We start from the raw sequence: 20,253 nt of genomic DNA on the forward strand, positions 1-20,253 counted from the left end.
ACTGCCAACCTGATGAAAGAAAAATGTTTAACTATGTTGTATTAAATATATAACTAATACAATTTTTGTATTTACTATATTAAATAAAGTGCTAGTTGCTTAGTCGTGTCCAACTCTTCCCGACCCTATGGACTGTATCCCGCCAGGCTCCCTGTCAACGGAATTCTCCAGGCAACAATACTGCAGCAGGTTGCCATTTCCTTCTCCAGGAGATCTTCCAACCCAGGGATCAAACCCAGATCTCCTGCATTTTAGGCAGATTCTTTACCAACTGAGGCACCAGGGATGGAGGTTAATCTCAGAGTCATCCTGTCTCATCCCATCGTCTGCTTGCTGGATATCTTTCATCGCCAATGGTATCTTCATGAACAACTATTCCTGGGAAAAGAGCTTTCAGAGATTATGGAAGCTTTCTACATTTAAAAAAATCTGGTGGTTTAGTCTCTAAGTCATATCCAACTCTTGCAACCCCAAAGACTGCAGCCTGCCAGGTTCCTCTGTCCATGGGATTCTCCAGGCAAAGAAACTGGAGTGGGTTGCCATTTCCTTCTCCAGGGGATCTTCCTGACCCAGGAATCGAACCTGGGTCTCCTGCACTGCAGGCAGAGTCTTTACCACCTGAGCTATGAGGGAAGCCTGGGTTTAGGCCAAATCCAAGTTTAACAGATTTTGGGGAAAAAAAAATGCCATCTTATATAACTCTAAATGGTTATAAAACTTCCTTATCAGAATCAGTAATCTTTAACTTGTGATAGCAATAAATATGGCAGCTACAAAGACAATAAAACAGCAGCTACCACAATTTGAACAATTTGTATGTGTCAGGAGCCATGCTGAATACAGAGACTGCTTTATATCATTTAATCTTTAAATCCAGCCTACTAGGAAGGTACAAGTCTCTGGATCTTTCTGATCCAGATGAGAAAACTGAAAACTTGCAACATTTAGTATCTTACCTGGGGCTAAACAGCTTATGAGGTCAGTTCAGGCTTCACAAACTCGTAGGTGACAAAGCCTTACGACACTATATAACTTTAGAAACAACTCCACAGATAATAGAACCTTTAGAAATAGACTACAGCATTATTGTTTGGCTATGATCTATAACCAAATTGCATAATTACCACCGAATACAGTATAGTGGTAAGAATGATGGTTATGCTTTCTATTCTTAAAACATATTCATATTAAAAAGGCAAAATAGTTTCAAAATAAATGTTATCTTATTACAAAACACATATTAAAAGGAAGTTAAATGGCTTATCCTGGCATTGCCCACAAAACATTAGAATAAGTGAAGAACCTAAACCAAGGACTTGCCTTCTAGAGGCTTTCCTTTCAGCCTATAGCAAAGTTTTCCTTCTCTACCCTTTGTCTTAAAAAAAAAAAAAAATTATTAAGAAATTTAGAGAGACTTGGAAAAGATATGCAATGAAAACTTAACAGAAATGAACAAAAGGACTGTCAAGGGGGTGCCGTGCCCCAGGGTTTCAGTTTGATTAAAGACTAAACTCTTAAGTGTGGCCTTATCAGATTGCTACTTTAATAAAAGAGAGTTTTAAGATCAAGGAAAAAGATATCACAAGGAAAGAACTGAAGCAAAAATTTAGGTGAGAAAGAAAAAAAAAAACTCAAGCTTTGTAGGGAAAAGGTAAAGACAGAGGTACAAGGTTTGAAGGCCTTATGGGGGAAAGGCAGGGTAGCAAAATGGTTATGTGAGTGTGGACGAACCTCTACAACTGACCTAGAGGCCGACCTTGGATAAATCACTTTTCTTTGGCTTCCCCATCTTTAGGATGGGGATAAAAACATTACCTATCTCCAAGGGTTGCAGTGAGAATTCAAAGTTATCACATATGTAAAACTTCACAGTGCCTGGCATATAATTATTAACTAGCATGATGAAAAACAAAAAAGAAAAAATGCCATAAACACAGCCTCAGGTATTTTGTACAGAGGATGTATGACGTCTTTTCTAACTATACTTACATACCAAACTAAAGGAATCAACATCTGATTCCCAAATAACACACACAATGTTGAAAGTTCTATTTATATCAGTCAACTTGAAAGTTAGTATTATGTTTCCTCAAGCTTTATTTTCCTTAAACTGGTCTGAACTCAAAAGGCACATTTCAACTTATCCAAGATGTCACTGGCAAATGGAATGAGAATCAATGTAAACAACCCAAATCACAAAAATGTGAAATAAGTTTTTGATTTCCCAACAGTAACCTTATATTCTAAATGTTTTATTAAACTGAAGCAAAGTCTGATTTTGAATATGTAGAATACTATTTTATTCTTTATTTTAAACCTTTCTTACATGTTTAAAAATATACATGGGTTCAGAACAACCTCAATAAAACAATGACATTTCTTTTACTAAAGGACCTCTTAAGTCAAACCACCAATGTGCAAACATGGTTGGCTTCCAATCTGAAGAGTCATAGGCACATTTCACTATATGCATTTCATAAAATAATCAAAAATGCTGAGAATACTCAGTAGTTTGATATAAATTTTAAAATGTCTATCTGGCAGGAAACTTATGATAAAAAAAAAAAAAGTAAGATTTAGATGTTTTAGCACTTACACCTGCTTCACTATTAATTTTCCAAATGCCATTTTGCTACATCTAAACCCCTGACAATTTATTACACAACTCCATATAGCACACACAAAAATAATTTAATTTCTGAACAGGAAAACAGATCATTACAAAAGGAAATATTGACAGTTCTTACCTGTATTTGATAATTAAGTATACTTTATTCTCAGCATCACTAGGAATGCAGCTTGGTCTAATAGAAATATCTAATTAACAACTAACAAAAGTATTTTTCTCTTAAAAGAAGTTTTTATATATTTTTGTCCAATGTTGACGATTTAAGCAACACTGATCTATATAGTGTGCTAAGAAGACATTAGGCACAGATCACATAATGTAATTTACATGTTCTTTGTTGTAAAAAATATAGTATGTGCAAATGCATTATCATACAAATAATTAGTGGATCACAACAGTAAGCTCTGCAGACTTAACATAAAAAGGCTAATATTTTACTCTTTAAAAAAACAGGTAGAACATGCCAAGTAGCTTTAAGAGCAGTACCCCACTTCTGAGTGAGTCCTCTGCATTTGCATTGTGAATTATCTTAAAGAAAAACAAGGCTTAACTATAGGCCCCCCCAAAAAGGACACCACTTTGGGCACATGTATTATTTCAAAAGAAACCAAATAAAAATGTTTCCCAAAGCCATTAAAAAATACTTAACACAATATCTTAAACAATATATAGAATACTGTTTTAGAAGGAATAAGCCATTCAACATTATGACTTTTATATAATAGATTCTTTCATTAGCTAAGACACTTCTGGCTTAAGGTACCAAAGGATGCAGATAAAAGAAAAATGGAGGAAAAATAACAGCAGGCTGATAGAAAGGAGGAGGGAGCATACATTTACCCAGAAGAAACAAACAAACAAAAAAAAACTGCAGAAATTTGTGCTACAGGTATAAAAACACAAGCAAAAGCGTTGTGTGGCAGGTAATAAAATACAGTGCTTGCTATGTATCCTCCATGGAGGGACCTTTTAGGGACTGCAGATTAGTGAGTTTAGAAGTACACTTTGATGCAAAAGGTTATACTTTACCACATATATAATATGTAGCATTTTTCTATAAAGGGCAATTTATGTAAGTAATTTCCAAAGACACAGAAGAGAGTGAGATAGAGAGAGACTGAGAGGCAGAGACAGAGGAGAAAGCCCAGTCAGAAAGAGAGACAAGACGCCAGGGGCTTCGCTCCTGCCCTGTGGAAGATCTGAGGTACTTTTTCATCCTCAGAGCTTCACTTTTCCTAGTACTGCATATTTATACTCACACACTACAATTATCTCATGAGATTACCCTCTATATATCTTTAGGTGTTTTTTTTTTTACATGAAAAAGAAAAAAAGAAACTTTTAGTCCCTTCCTCTCATAGTCAACTATTCAAGTAAATATTTCTCTAGTGGCAAATTTCCAGATGAAGCAAGAATACAATCCAAAACTACTGTCAGATTACATGTGATTTACTGTGGCGTTTTCTTCAGATGGAGCAGGAGTTAGCCCGTTTCCTAGGTTTGGGGTCTCGTGCTTCCTGATCCTTGACACACATACAAGACATACACATTGTCTCAGACAGTCTTCGGAGGCCTAGCCGGAAAACACTGTTGGAGAGGCTGTATATAACACAGTTACAAAAACTATTACTTATAGCCAGCCAGGTGGTTAGGAAGGACAGTGTTGGATTGTCCAAGACCCGGGAGCTTTCTAGAAGAAAGTAGATGATGTAAGGGAGCCACAGCATGTAAAACACACTGGTTATCCGAAACAAAACCATGGCGTAGCGACGATCAGGGCTATGCCCGGCCTCTCCAGAGGCAGCCGCCTCATGGCTCGGGAATCGGGCTCTCCGGTCATTTATCTCTTTGGTGTGCTGCCGGCAAATTTTGAAAATGTGGAAGTAAGTGAAGCAGACAACCAAGGCAGCAGGGGCATAAAGTAAACAAACAATAAAGCCGGTAAAATAGGCACTGGTGAGCCAAGAGGTGGCACACCATTCAAAAATGTCACCGTGGTAACCAGGTTTCCCCCAGCCAAAAAAGGAAGGCAAGAAAATTAGGCAAGAGTAGATCCAGATTAAAATGATGCAAATTCTCAGGCGACATGGGGTGACCAGTTGATTGTAGGACAGAGGCTTGGTGATGGCAAGATAGCGATCCACACTGATGCAGGCAAGACATGCCATAGAAACACTTTTCAGGACTGAGATGATATATCCAAAAACCTGGCAAGTCAGTGACTCGTGGATACCTGTGGAGTAGTGGAGAAGTGAGAGAGTAGGAACCAAGCAGCTAACTCCAACAAAAAGATCAGCATATGCCATTGTTTGAATGAAATAGCTGGTCGTATAGTGGTGTAAGAGTGGAGCACAGTGAAAAACAAAGATGACCGTTAAATTCCCAGCAATGATGAGAAATGTCAGCAAGACAATGACAACTGTCTCGAAGATGCATACGTCCACGGCACTGTAGTGGCCAAATCCAAGTGGGCAGGAGTGACGTTCAGACACATTCAAAATGCCACTGCTCGTGTTCAGGATCCTCCATTCAGTCCACCTGGAATCATTCATGGCTTGGAATTAAAAGGACCTGCAGCCCTAGCTACAGCAAGCAGGTGCCCTGCCTAGCATCTGCTAAACTCTGCCCATGAGTGTCTCAGCATCAGCTTCGGCAGACAGTGGCAGTGCTTCTGTCACAGCTGAGCATCCCGGGGAGCTGTACTCAAGTCTCTTCATCAGCCTCGGTGCAGCAGTAACACACCTCAGCTTTGGGGGGGGAAGGAAGAGGAATAAGCTAGAAAGGAGGTGAAAAACAGGTCACCAATTAGCTTCCTCCGGTGCTTTCAAACAACTTTTTGCAGACACAAGGCACTTCTAGAGAAAATGGACTTCTTAATAATACCTTGCACTATGAAAAATTAAATCTGTAAAAGGAAAAAAGCAATTGCCAAGGAAAGAAAAGCTCTTGTAGGCCATTAGTTCTCTTCAGAAAGGTAGTTTCTTAGGGATCAACTAGGAAGAACGAGGAGGAAAAAAAAAAGTCTTAAATAGTCTCAGGATTCCTGTTTCATCTGTCAGGAGAAATGGATTCAAATTTTAGAACTTAAATAATTAAAATCACAAATTTGGTTGGAAAGCTAAGAAAAAGTTCATTGGGCTAAATAGTGTCTTTGGGCTCAGTTCAGGGTTTGATGCTGGTGGGTCAACTTTATGATCCATTTCTCTTTCTTTTATCTCAAAAGCTAAGAATCCTCTTCTCCAACAAGATTAATTCTAAAAGATTCGTCTCTATTGGGGCACAAAGGAGCAGAAGAGAGGTAACAGACTCCAGACTGCCCTATAACTCTCATGAGAGGAAAAAAAAAGCATATTTCCGATAAGGAAGATAATACACAATGGGTCAACACTGACAAAATAGAAAAACAAACTTCTAAAGTTTTAATTCTGCATGCATTCTTTAAGCATTCAGATGAAAACAGTTTTAGTCCATTACAGTTAATGATGCTACCACCAGCACTGTAATTTATATCTTTTCCTTTTCAAAAGGAAAACAAAATCATTTTTTCTATTAAGTTCAGCATCAATAACTGAAAATAACCTTCATTATCTGATACGCCACCTTCCTTATAATGGATGATCATAAAATATACAGCTCAAAGTTATTTATCACCTTTGCAACCACACCTATCTCTCACAAATATATAAAATCTAGACAATAGAAACTTTCCTATAGGCTCTGAACTTCTGACTAGAAATGCTGTCATTATTTATTATTTAGGTATTTCTAGTAGGCTTTATAGTCTATACTGCTGCATCTTTTCTGTTTTCATTAAATGATTAATACATTTAATCATTACTTCAACTAAATCTTTTCAAAGTAAAATATTACCTTGTCTGTTATATTTGCAGTTCTATAGCAGCCATATGTTAAGAAAATGTCTCTTCTATTTCTGTACTCTATTTTGAGCAAGTGTTGAATTAGTACAGGGGCCATTAGGTAGGTTATAAGATGTTCTTGTTTTAAAATACTTCTAAAGCATCGAGATGAGTTTAAATCCTAGAGTTTGAAATACTGAAAGAGTGGCAGGATAGAATCCATCCAAAAGGCTTCCAAGGTCATTCTGCTATCAGGTTAGCATTTGTCAAAAGTCTTTTTTAAAGTACAGGCATTTCAGAGAGTCTCCTGTCAGTCTTTGTTATCATACCTTTTGAAGAAATAACATGCATTAGAAATAAAAACATTTCCTTCAGGAACAATGCAGGAGCTTAATAGAAAGCATTCTTCTCAAAGTTATTTTCTTGTGCACCACCAGGTCATTCAGGGAAGTCTTTCTTCTTTCATAATAATATCCACAGGATATTCCTCCTTGTACACTCCTAGTTTCACTTAGCATAAAATAGTTCTCTTGTTACAGGAATAAAACAATGCTTCTCACCTACATTCACTCTTATCATCTGCTTGGCTGGGCTGCTTGATTCAGAAGTCCAATTTACTGTGATGCAGTTACCGAGATGCTGTCAGTATATTCTTCACGATCTCTCAGTATCACTTCCTGCACCTGAGCCGAAGCCCTGCTCCTCCTCCTCACCCTGAGCTGATGCAGAAGAACTCACCATCAGAAAGGTGACTCGGTCCTCCTGCCCCAATCAACAGCACAGCCAATGGCCACTGCAGCTGAAACTGTCACTAGGTAACAGTTGCCAGGCACATGCAGGCTTATAGACTTAAACTCGGCAAGCTCCGATCAAGATTGACAAAAGAAGACAATGGAACTGACCGATCCTTATAACATATTAATGACATGTATGAATTTCTAGAGGTATTGTCCTTATAGCATGTGTAAAGATTGTTTTCTATGAGCAGGACAGGAAAAAGACCCTAGGATGCACCTTTAAACCCTGTAGAGAAACTACCACAAGGTACTATGACACTAAAAAGTCAGCAGTAATCAAATGCTCATTGGCAGAAAAAAACTTATTAATTATTAAAAATCATCTAAGTCTTCATGAACTCAGTGACAGAGCAACTATTTTTACTCTCTAAAATATATTATATTTTGATTAATAGAAGTTACTTTATAATCTCCCCAACCTCTGCCACACCCACACTAAACTGCTGAATCTGATGTATTTAACTATACAAAGCACTGGAACTAATACCTCTATACTAAAATCTACTTGCTGGACTATTTAAGGTCAAATATGACCTCAGAAGAGTAGACATTAGAAATAAACAGAATGATTGTTTAGTTCACTTTTTATCCTAATAAAAAAAAGAATTAAAGAGTCAAAGAACTTATTCACATATTTCTTGAGCTATTCATACCCAAGTCAGAGGAAAGCTAATTTCTAAGCTCATTTATATAATGGATGTTTAAAACCATTTCCACTTATTTTGACTTACTATAGACAAACATTCCCAATTTTAAAAATATTTCTAACAGGGTCAGCAACTTTCTTAAAACTGATTTGAATTAATTTATACATTATTTCAGAATTGAATCAGGAAATTTAAGATGAAAACAGATAACCAACATTTAGAGCATATTCTATGTGCCAAACATTATGCTATATGCTTTACATTTTTTTCTCAGTAAAAATACTAAATCCATATGAAGTAGATACCCATCTTCCAAAAGATATCATCTTCCAAAGGAAGAGAGTGGGTACCCAGAGAAGGTAAGTATAATTTGCTTACTAACAGTCATGAAACTAGGAAGGAAACAGGTCAAAACTGTCATTCTTAAAACCATTTTGATGAACCCCTCCCTCATTCCCTCTGTTTTCCACTTAGAGCAGCTATTAAGAAAATGTCTAAGAACAATCATTTTCGGATTTCAAAAAATGATTTCTAAACCACAGGACCCTATTTTTTCCTTCATTTTTAACTATCAGGAAGACCATATCATTGCTAAAATCTTCATGAGGTTAGGTGAAATTAAGAAACCACATTTCTCATTACCAGAAAAATTTATGTTAGAATAACAATCTTAGAATGAGTACCATACTGATATTTGAAAGTAAAATTTGCATATATTTTTAAACTATGAAAGTATGACGACACATTTACCAGAAACTTAGAAAAGACAGGAAAAAGTCACATACAGTTCTACTCTATATTACAACTAATTTTTAAGTAGATAAATTAATTTTTAATTGTCATTTCAATATCAAACTATCAAAAAATAACAGAAGAAATTAAAAAGCAAAAGTATATAGTAGATCTGAAAAGCAGTATGAACCTATTCAACATAATTAAGATATATAGAATTTTCACACAATAGCAAGGTAAAAAAGTTCCCATAGACTATAAACCAGAAGATACTGAAACATATGTAGGGACATAAAACAAGGTGCAAAAATTTCGTGGTCTAAAGGTACTGCAATTATATGAAGTCTGTTCTCTTATCACTGTGGAATTATGTTAGAAACCAATATCAAAAGCTATTTGAAAATAACCCACATACTTTCAAGTGCAATGTGACATTTACCAAGAGAGATCGTTGACCTAGTCACTGAAAGCTTAAAGAAGATTAAAAGACGGAAAAAACACAGAGGGTGATTGCAGAGAAGAAAGCATTTAAATGAGAAATTAATACAAAAGGCTAGAAAAGTTCTATTTTACAGGGAAGCATTTTGACTTTCAGGGACACATAAAAACAAGAAAATCAAACAAGATTCGACTTAACTAAAACTTTCTTTCACAATAATAATAAATATTCAAACTAAAAATTATAGATGATAAATATTAATGACAGTAGACAGGTCCTACATTCCACATAAAGAGTTAAATATGAAGGTTTCTGAAGAAAACACTAAGAATAAAACGCAACTAATTATTAAAGTGGACTCATCTAAAAAAAAATCTTTATACAATATTGTAAAGTAATTAGCCTCCAATTAAAATAAATAAATTTTTAAAAAAGAAATTAAAAAAATAAATAAAAGATTAGTTGCAAAAAATTCTCCCAAAGATTACCACAGATATTATTGATTTTATTGCTTTGTAATTTTCAAACTACTTACATTAACCTCATGCAATTTTATGGCAGGCAGGATTATAGGAATGTTTTTTCTCACTTTGTAGATGAGAAAACAGAAGGGAAGAAGATATGTGACTTACTTAAGCTTAAGGAACTTCTTTGGGACAAATAAAGTCATGAAAATAGAAAAAAAAATCTTTAAAAAATCATTTTAAAAGTATACACTATACATTATTTTTCAAGTTTTGAATCATAATATTTTTAAAAAATCAGAGAAATGACCAAAATGTCACTTACAGATATTCAAATACTAGATCACTTTGACCCATTTATTTCCAACAAATAATCACTGGTAGAGACTAAAGTCTAAGAAAATATAAATAATCCCTAGTTGTACATGCTGTCAAAGGTATATGAGAATATGGGAGACAGAGTTCAAGGAGCAATAGCTTTGACCCACCAAGCGTCCTTCTTTTCTTCTACCAACTTAAAAAAACAGCTTCAGGAGTTCTGACAAGGTAATTTTCTTCTTTCCTGAGACTGACCCTTACTACTAGTTCCTCACTTTCCTTTCCTTCTATTCCTTTTTTGTGAACTGATTATAAGAAAAACTAATTTATAAAGTGAAGCTCTAATAATAACAGCACTAATAGCATATATTTACACAGCTCATTGCATAAAGCACTCTATTTTTATATTATGCATAATTCTCTTCATTTTAAGGGTCATTAGATGTTTTATTACTGCCATTCTTATTAGTCATTATCAACCACCCCCCTCTCCTTTCAACTTATGAACACTGGCTGGGAAATATCTAAGAGGAATCATCATTTGGGATTACTTCAGAATTACTTCTAACAGCTAAAAGTTAGAACTTCTTGAGATGATACATCACGGATGTTTAATTTTTCATTCATACCTTATATATGTTTTATATGTTCAACCTTTGCACATACAAAATTCAAATATGAATCAATATTTCATTAGACATCTAAGCAACTCAAGCAACTACTCAATAGGGGTTAAACAGCAAAAGAAGAGAGAACCATTAGCCACTGGTGGTAAAAAGCATAAACAGTAGGCAATGATTATCAGGGAGAAATGCAAAACCAATACTGTGGGGGGTGGACAGAGATAATATAAAAAGTTTTCTAAGCTTATTTTTAAAAGATACAAAAAGGTGTATGGACTCAGAATTTACTCATTTCAACTATTCCTCCCCACCTATTAACTTTTCTCCACCTCCACTGGCACTACCCTAAGCCAGCTAGCCATCATCGTGTGTGTGGACTACCACAGAGGCTTTCAATCTGGTCTTCCCACGTGGTCTGTGGCCTTTTTTCAAACCACTATGGGCAAAACAGACAGAATATTCTTTTCAAAATGCAAACTAGATGGTATCATGCTCAGTCATTTCATACTGCCCTTAGTATACAATTCTAACAGGTCCTACAAAATCTGATCTCTGTACATCTATTCAATGTAACTTCTCTTTTCTATTATTTAGGATTAGCTAATTAGGCTCCTAGAGAAGGAAATGGCAACCCACTCCAGTATTCTTCCCTGGAAAATCCTATAGACAGAGGAGCCTGGAGAGCCTCAGGCCATGGGGTCGCAAGAGTCGGACTCGACTTACTGATTAAACCACCACGACCACCACCAAACTGGCTCTACCTGATCCCACTCTACCCTTTCTTCATACCACACATATTTGCTATATTCCCTACTTGCCACAGGATATTTATACCTGCTGCTGATTATAACATTATTTTAGTTAATTCAAATACAAATATATATATATATAAAATCCATCCCTCCTAATACATTCAAATTAAGGGCAATATTATTCATTTATTTATTTATTAAAGTTGTTCAATCAAGTCCAACTCTTTGCAACCCCATGGACTATAGGGGCCTCTTTTCAAACCACTACAGTTTGAAAGCAATCATATACAGTCCATGGAATTCTCCAGGCTAGAACAGTGGAGGGGGTAGCCTATCCCTTCTCCAGCGGATCTTCCTGACCCAGTAATCAAACCAGGATCTCCTGCATCGCAGACTGATTCTTTACCAAATGAGCTATCAGGGAAGCCCATTATTCATCTATACCTCTACCTAAATCCAATTCAATACACATACTTGACTGCCACTTTGAAAAATCCTATCAAAAAAAAGAAAAAGAAAAATCCTATCTAACGAGAGATAATGATTATTATCATTTTAAGAATTAAAAAATGTTGCAAAATATAGTATAAATGTATTTTAAATGTACTATCAAATGTAGTATCAAAGCAACTTGGTCTAAGCACCAAGAGAAAAAAAAAAAGAATATAAAGTAGGACATCTTAGAATCCACTGATTTTGTGACCCTTCAAGAGCAGAAAACAAGTTTATAAATTAACTTCATTTTATTATGAGGCAAGTTATTAGCTATTAAAAATATTAACAAATGTTAGTGGTACTACAGAAAAAAATTTTCGCAAACTTGACAAAAATACTATATGGGAAAGACCACGGCTAACATAATGCTTAATAGTGAAAAAGTAAATGCTTTCCTTTTAAAACTGGAAACAAGGCAAAGACGTCTGCTCTCACCACGTCCATGCACAATATTCTGGAAGTCTCGACCAGTACAACAGGCATGACAAATAGTTTAGTGATAAAGGAAAAGAAAGACATGACTGTATATGTAAGAAAGACCCCCAAAGATTCACCCCAAAAGCCCATCAGAACTAATGAGTAAATTTTTAAGAAACAAGGTTAATATACAAAAATCACTGCATTTCTATACACTTGGAACAATAAATGAAATTTTAAAACAATAAGCTATTTACAACAGCATCAAAACACAGAAAATATGAATAAACTTAACAAAAGACATGTGTGTCCTCTACCCTAAAAAATACGAAATAAAAAAAAATATGAAATGTCACTGAAAAAAAATTAAAAGGTCCTAAGTAAATGGAGAGATATATAATCTTGACAAATTAGAAGACTCAATATTCTTACAAATATTAATTTTTCTCAAACTGATCTACAGATGTATTGCTATTCCAATTCAAATCCAAGTAGGTTTTTGATCAACTAAGAAGTTGATTCTAAAATTTATATATAAACACAAAGGACCTAGGACAGCAAAACAATCTAAGGGAAGGATTAGAAAAAAATTTGGAGGACTGGCACAACCTGATTTCAAAACTTTTTTTTTTTTCCATTTATTTTTATTAGTTGGAGGCTAATTACTTTACAGCATTGCAGTGGTTTTTGTCATACATTGAATTAGCCATGGATTTACATGTATTCCCCATCCCGGTCCCCCCTCCCACCTCCCTCAAAACTTATTATAAAGCCACAATAATTAAGATTGGCATAAGGATAAGCAAACAGATGACTTAAAAGAACAGAGCCCAAAACTGCCCATACAATGAAGTTCTGCAACAGGAAAAACTTTGATGAAAGAAATCAGAACATGGCTGCTGAGGGGTGTGTATGTGTGTGCGTGTTTACTGTGTATGTAAGTTATAGATGAAGAGAATGATAAAGATGATTACACTGGCTTTTTTTCAAGTGCTCCCATTTTGGTGCAAAGCCATCAAATTAGAGACCTAAATTACTTGAGTGCATTTTAAGGCATTGCCAGGAAATCGTATACATTGATGTTGAAAAAGAAAAACACCAGAATTCTCCGAAGCAATGTCCCATTAAGAATAAATAGGCTACTGAAATGTCTGAAAGAACAGAAACTGCTGGACAGAATAAGTACATTTAGCCCGTGTCTACATTCACACTCTCTCAATCATTATACCTGACTCACTGCTCACTGTTTGTACTCACAGACACAACAGTCCAGATGCAAGTGAGACACTGAGTGACAAAAGGCTTCTCATTAAATGCCAGTTATACAACACTCAGACTGCCCTAGCTAGCTAGCATCTCAGACAGCTGGCTGAGAAAGCAAAACCTTTGAGACAATCCATTATTTGTATCAGTCACAAAGGAAAATGGACAAACAAAATACTAATTTATGTGCATGTTTAACTCAGCAGGGGGAACACTCAAATATATAATTAAAATCAAATTAATTGGTCAAAAGCAGTACGCAAGCAATAAAATAAAACCATGTACAGTATGATCTTCCCTCCCATTTCTCCAAGTTGTATTATTATTTTTAATAAACATCTATTTAGTTTGAAGACTGTGAGTTAGTGAAGAAAATATAGGCTTTAGAATGAGACAGATTTGGGTTGGCACTGGCTACAGCACTTAATAACCATAAGGCCTTAGCTACGTCATTTTCTTCATGTATCTCAGTTTCCATATGTAAAACTGAGATAATATTTAACTTTTTTAAAGTTGGTTATGAAAATTAGGAATTAAAAGTAAACCTGAAAAAGCACATAAGGGTAGTTCACTCAATTCTCACTGATGATGAAGTTAAACATATTCTTCACTATCAACAGGCTTTTTGTTTAGTCATTTCTCCCTAAGAAACCATGCCCACAGTAACCTGTTGAGATTACAGAATTAAAAGCAATACTCTCACTTTTCTCTTGAGTTGCCATCTCTCTCAACAGTCCTTTTAAAAAATATATTCTTAAAATATACATTAAATATACATTAATACAATATACATTAAAAATATACTCTTAATTATGCATTATCTGAACCTGACCACACATCTTAGAAAATTCATGTGATTAGCAACACAGTAATATAAAAATTACCAAACCCTGGTCCATAAAAATCTCAGTTACAAGGATCCTGCAATTCCCAGATAAATATATTTTTAATTATTAAAATTTTGTTTTACTTTATCCAATTTTACACTTAAATCTTTATAAGATGGATCACTCACTTCTCTGCCTTCTTACTAATAAATTGAGAATTCTGAACATAATTTAATGTTTTCCTAGTAGGCTGGGATCATCACTGTTAATGTCAATTAGAATACTATCTCATAACACAAATCAAAATTTGGATTCAATATACATGTACACTGAATCAAGAGAAACTTGTTTAATTTTTATGAGCAATTAGGTACCTATGAGAGAATACATAAATTGTATATATGAATCCTTATATTTTCTGATTCTATTTGCACAGAAAAGAATATATAGCTTCCTATATTTTTATATATAAATACAGCAGTATTCTTCCTTCTTCTTTTAACTTGCTATCTTCAATTTTCTAGAGGATTAAATATCAGAAACTAATAAGAATTTTTTTCCTCCAACAGTAAACAGAAGTACTGCTCTATGAATAAAGTGTCATAGCTCAGATCTGCACTGTCAGTTATTTCCAGGTAGGTGAAGTGGTACCTATTTTAGTATGGCAATAGACATAATAAATACACTGAAACAACACAGGAAAAAAGGAAATTCCAAGCTTTCTTACAACTTTCACATAAGAGCTATCAATCATTCAAGTTCTTTTCTTTATATAACAACAGATTTGGAAATTTAATTTTTATATCAATGAAATGCCATTAAGTATTAATATTATCTCTCAGAATGGGCTCAATACAGTCACTTCCCTTTAATTTTTGTACAATAAAAACATAGAAGGAAAAGTTAAACCTTAAAACATTTCCAGGGAAAGTCTGTTAAAATTATATGAAAAGAGAACAGCGAACAATATCATTTTAAATTATGGGTTCACATTATAGGAAAGAAATTGTTGATTCAAATTCATTTTTAATTGAAAGAGATTTCTCCCTTATAAAAGAAAATTGCTATTTTTTAAGATATCTTATTGTTATGGCAACTGAAGTGCTAAAAATAATAAAGAAATATCAAAGTTGTTATAGCAACTGGAATTTTAAAAAGCCATGAAGTATAAAATAATCAAACCTTTACTTGGCTTGAAATGCAACATCTATGACTCAGTCTCCAAAAGAAAATTTGAAGTACTCGTGGTCTTGTCTTTACAAGTTATCTCTGGAGTCCAAATTAAACACACACACACAAACTCACATAATAGTTGAAGTATTTCCTATATTCCTTACATTTCTCTCATTATTCTATACATATTAAACAATGTGGCTTTACTAACCATACAAGTTACCAAACTTCATGAACAGCAGAAAATGATTACTCAATAAATGTGTGTTGAATTGAATTCAACTATACAAGAGTTGGCACAAAACCTGGAGTTTCTGATTTTCTAACTCATTTCTAACCTCGAGGCTTCACTGGTTCTGCTCTAGAAAACACTAAAAGTGCAAGAAATTTCTACCCATTGCCAAAGTGCTTTGCCTAGATTCATCAATTAATTTAAAAATTTATTGAAGTCCTATTGCATATTTGGTATTATGCAAGGTTCTAGGACTTTCTTTCATAGAGTTCACAGTATAGTACAGAAGAACTAAAACAGGTTGCCACCATTGAAATGTAAAGTGCAATTAAGGAATATAATGAAATTATCAAGAGAAAATTCATAGAGGTCCTCTAATCAGTGGTAAGATCCTCGAAGAATTTAAACCATGAGGTAACGTAAATTTCTTGTTCGTTCTCAGTGAAGCTCAGATTAATTAAAACTATAGATTTACATGCTTAAATAAAGACACATCTTTACTTTTATAGCTTTGTATGTTCCTTTCTGATAACTAATGACCAAGATACAGGTAACAAATATAGTAACATTTGGTGCTAACACAGAACATCTCTCCAGCATTTATGGACGGAAGAGAATTGGCTGGGAACAGACTTCTTGATTCCCGTGTTTTATTTGTATCCATCTGCATTTTAGCATTTTCACCCTAAAACCATCAGCTTATTTTTAGTCACTCAGTCGTGTCCGACTCTTGCGACCCCATGGATCCTCTGTCCATGGGATTCTCCAGGCAAGAATACTGGAGTGGGTTGCCATTTCCTTCTCCACATCAGCTTATTTTTAAACAAACAGTGATTTATCTTGTGAGCTACTGATAAAGATTTGAAAAGTTCAGACTTGGTTCAGTGGGAAATAGGAATATCTTAGACCTAGAAAGGGATTGTTGGTGTGACTGCTGATTAGTAAAGCCTCCTGTTACATATCATACACACACACACACACACACACACAAACATACATACACACATACAAAACATTTCCTTATCTACCTGACCCAGTAAAGAGAATAACTAGTGATGACTGGTACTATTTTGATCCTGAGGCCAATACAATTCTATTGCTTTCTATTAAAAATAAATGATATGATCCTTGATATGAATGATTTGTAATAACTTGCTTTATTCTGAATCCATGTTTATTAGTATCATCCAACAAAATCTTATTTTTATAGTTTTTATGAAAAAAATACAAACAAAAACACCAGGAAAAAAACCTAAAGTCACAGAGTTATATTAAGTGCTTAGATTGTATGTACAAAATAAATTATTCAACAGGTAATCTGATTTAAAAATGTAGTAAATTATATCCACAAAGTGCCTGTATCATGACTTGTATAACAGCTGTTTAGACTTCTATTCATTTATGCGAAATATATAGTGCCTATGTGTATGTATACATTATACATTTTATAAAATTTCTCAAACTGGAGTCTAATGAATCTTTGAGAGTTATCTTTTGGGTCCCATGAGTATTCAAAAATATCTTTTAATTGTCAATTTTTACTTCCACAACAATCTTAAAGGCTTTACTAGAAGTAGATTCTGATAATCTGACGACTATCTCACAATGAAGTATTGTTATACAACACTGGTGCCAACAACTGTCAAAGTGTTTACCACTGTTTTGGAGCCAAGTAGTTTTGAATTTGTGCAGGCTGAGAAATCAGAACATAAAGAGGTTTAATATGTAAATGATATACCAAATTAAGGTTACATGACCTAACACCACACTGTACAAGGAAGTCTGCCAGTGGGTCAGAAAAGTGTGTTGGGAAAACTGAGTCATCTGAGGGCACATGGCCCCATAAGCATGCCAGACTCAAAGAAAATCTGTACTGTAACTGTCAGGATCACATGCACACTGTGACCAGCAGTTTAGTCTCAAGAAAATAACCTCGTCTGTAACATTAAATTAATACTGTAAGTGTGCGTTTTTATTGATTTTACAGATTGTTTCTGTTCGACTTATTATGGTCACCAGAAATAAAAGTATAAACAGTTTATATTTAATTTTATATCATATATGATTCATATTGAGGTAATAATGAAATGATATTTATAGTCAACACTGGTAGAAGGGGACTATTGAGGACTTCTCTACCCATGAAATGGTGTGGCATAGTCTTCAAAATGAATATGCTGGAAATACAATGTGATATATTTCCATCCCATACACTGTACTGTCAGCTCCTAGACCTACACTATCATCTCATTTTTCTTTAAGCCTGGCACACAGTGCTTCAATCATATATACTCAGAACAAGTTTGTTGAAAGGATAATAGTTCTGTTGATCCAGAACTCCCTACCCTCAAAGATCTCAAAATGCTTTATCAACAGACATCACTGCTGACTTTATAAATATATTCTATGGCTTACTCAAGATCACATTAAAAATATGATGAAAGAGAAAAAATTCACAGAAAGGAGTGAAACGAAAACCCTCAGACCAGGGACATATTAAGGTCATTAAGATTCTGCTGTAGGAACAAAAAATTATTTACATGTCAATTTGATTCACCAACCAAAAAAAGTTTCAGTGTATTTAACCATCTTCTTTACTAGGTTATAAGCTCCTCTGAAAATATCTTCCACCACTGTTACTCTGAGCGGCAAGCACAGTGCCTGGCGTATCACAGAAAGTGTTAGCCACTCAGTCGTGTCTGACTCTTTGTGACCCCATGGTCTGTACCCTGCCAGGCTCCTCTGTCCATGGGATTCCCCAGGCAGGAATATTCGAATGGGTTGCCTTTTCCTTAGGCAATAGTATGTTCTAAATAAATCAAATTAACTGATTTGCATTTCCCTCTTGCTAAATATCAACATAAAAATTATTTATAAGTGTGGATTCTAATCTAGCAGGTTGCAAAGAGTCCATGGGGTTGCAAAGAGTTGGACACAACTGAGCAACTAATTTTAATCTAGAACAAACAGCTGAATTCTCTTAAAATATCATAAATTATGGTAGCTTAAACTCGTCCATATAAAGCTTTTCAAAAGAAAGCTAAAAACATTATACTGTCTCATCATCCTTGGGTCATGTTATGGGGGAATGAGAAAAATGAGAAGTCAAATGAACTGACCTACATTTTCCAGCACAACTTTATTTTTCACCAGGCAGTTTCAAAGCTAAGTGGCTAAAGTGATTAGGTAGCATAGAGAACATCTCAGAATATTGAACCTCTGACAGAAATCACTTTTAAGAGACAGAAACTGAGAAAGGGAAGAATAAACCTATTATGCTGTTTTCAAGACATGACTAAAAGAGGAATAAATGTTGCTAAACTGTCAGAAGCTTATAAGAAAATGTCTCTATTGAGAAGGATTTGAGATCAATGAAGAAAATGTGATTAAAAACTGAATTAGAAGATTGAAGTAGGGATCAGCAGGGTGGTTGGATAATTCGGGGCCCCCTAAGTAGCGCCAAGCAACAATGTTTACAAACTCCTGAGTTAAGGGATAGGACTTTAAGTAAAATGAATGTCTATTCATTATACACACACACACACCCACACACATATGCATGTATGTACTTATTTATATATTTTGTTGTTTGTTACTCACAGGGTTGTGTATTTTGTTGCTTTTTAGTCACAAAGTCATGTCCAACTCTTTGAGACATTTACTATAGCCTGCCAGGCTCTTCTGTTCATGAGATTTCTCAGACAAGAATACTAGAGTAGGTTGCCATCTCCTTCTCTAGGGGATCTTACCGAACTGGGGATCAAACCTGCAACTCCTGCATTGGCAGGCAGATTCTTTACCACTGAGCACACACACACAGAGAGAGAGAGAGAGAGAGAGAGAGAGAGAGAAAGAGAGAGTGTGTGTGTGTGTGTGTGATTAAATGTCCTATTAATCGAACACTGACACCTTCACAAAGCCAGCTTCAACTCAGCAGTGCTTTAGATGTTTACAGTGACAAGTCTAACAAGGTTAACCTTGAAAAGTGTAGCTGTACAACATGAACTCACATTACAAATGTTACAACCCTCTGGTTTTCCCATTCACTGTCTCTTAACTGTCCTTACCTACAGGTGCTAAAATAGCCTGATACACAAGCAGTATAAAATATAAAGATGATTTATAGAAATACAGTTATTTTAAAATTACAGATTTTTTGAAAAAAGTGTAGTTTTGTTTAAAGAAAACTATGCTTTGGATTAAAAGTAGATTCTCATAAGATTTAAATGTGTCAGTAGGGTAGAATTAACTGGGTATTTAGAAGTCAGAACACTAATCCTAAGTAATTAATAGTCAACATTTACACTACAAAAAAAAGTGTTTACAGAATTTTACTCAATACCCAATATTCTGAAGTTGCTTATAACAATGAGATAAATCAACCTGATTCTTTTTTCTTTTCTCATATACATTTTGACCATATATATTTTTTCTTTTATCAATATACTTCCTGTGCTTATGCTATTTGAATAATATCAAAACCTTGGAGTCTTAATACTCCAGTCTTTCAGCGATTGTGACAGGGAGAAAACATGATTAAGATGTATTTGTGATAGAAAAGTTTTAGAAAATTTTAGGAAACTATTAA

General features: G+C 34.6%; 2 protein-coding genes across 4 annotated transcripts in view; both read right to left on the reverse strand.

Annotated features, from left to right (window-relative positions):
- Window positions 1-20,253, reverse strand: part of RABGAP1L (RAB GTPase activating protein 1 like) — a 677,279-nt gene that overhangs the window by 430,167 nt on the left and 226,859 nt on the right. The gene's annotated exons all lie outside the window — the stretch shown is intronic.
- GPR52 (G protein-coupled receptor 52) lies at window positions 63-6,590 on the reverse strand. The gene is made up of 2 exons (XM_020902286.2): window positions 6,500-6,590; window positions 63-5,404 (listed from the first exon to the last, which is right to left on the reverse strand). The coding sequence occupies exon 2, from the start codon at window positions 5,179-5,181 to the stop codon at window positions 4,096-4,098; it is 1,086 nt and encodes a 361-aa protein (XP_020757945.1). The 5' UTR covers window positions 5,182-5,404; window positions 6,500-6,590; the 3' UTR covers window positions 63-4,095.

This window comes from Odocoileus virginianus, chromosome 11 (genome assembly GCF_023699985.2).
Source record: "Odocoileus virginianus isolate 20LAN1187 ecotype Illinois chromosome 11, Ovbor_1.2, whole genome shotgun sequence".
In the NCBI taxonomy this organism is placed as follows: Eukaryota; Metazoa; Chordata; class Mammalia; order Artiodactyla; family Cervidae; genus Odocoileus; species Odocoileus virginianus.

What these genes read in the sequence shown, in the direction of transcription:
- GPR52 (XM_020902286.2), bottom strand. Translation starts at nt 5,181, where the DNA reads ATGAATGATTCCAGGTGGACTGAATGGAGGATCCTGAACACGAGCAGT.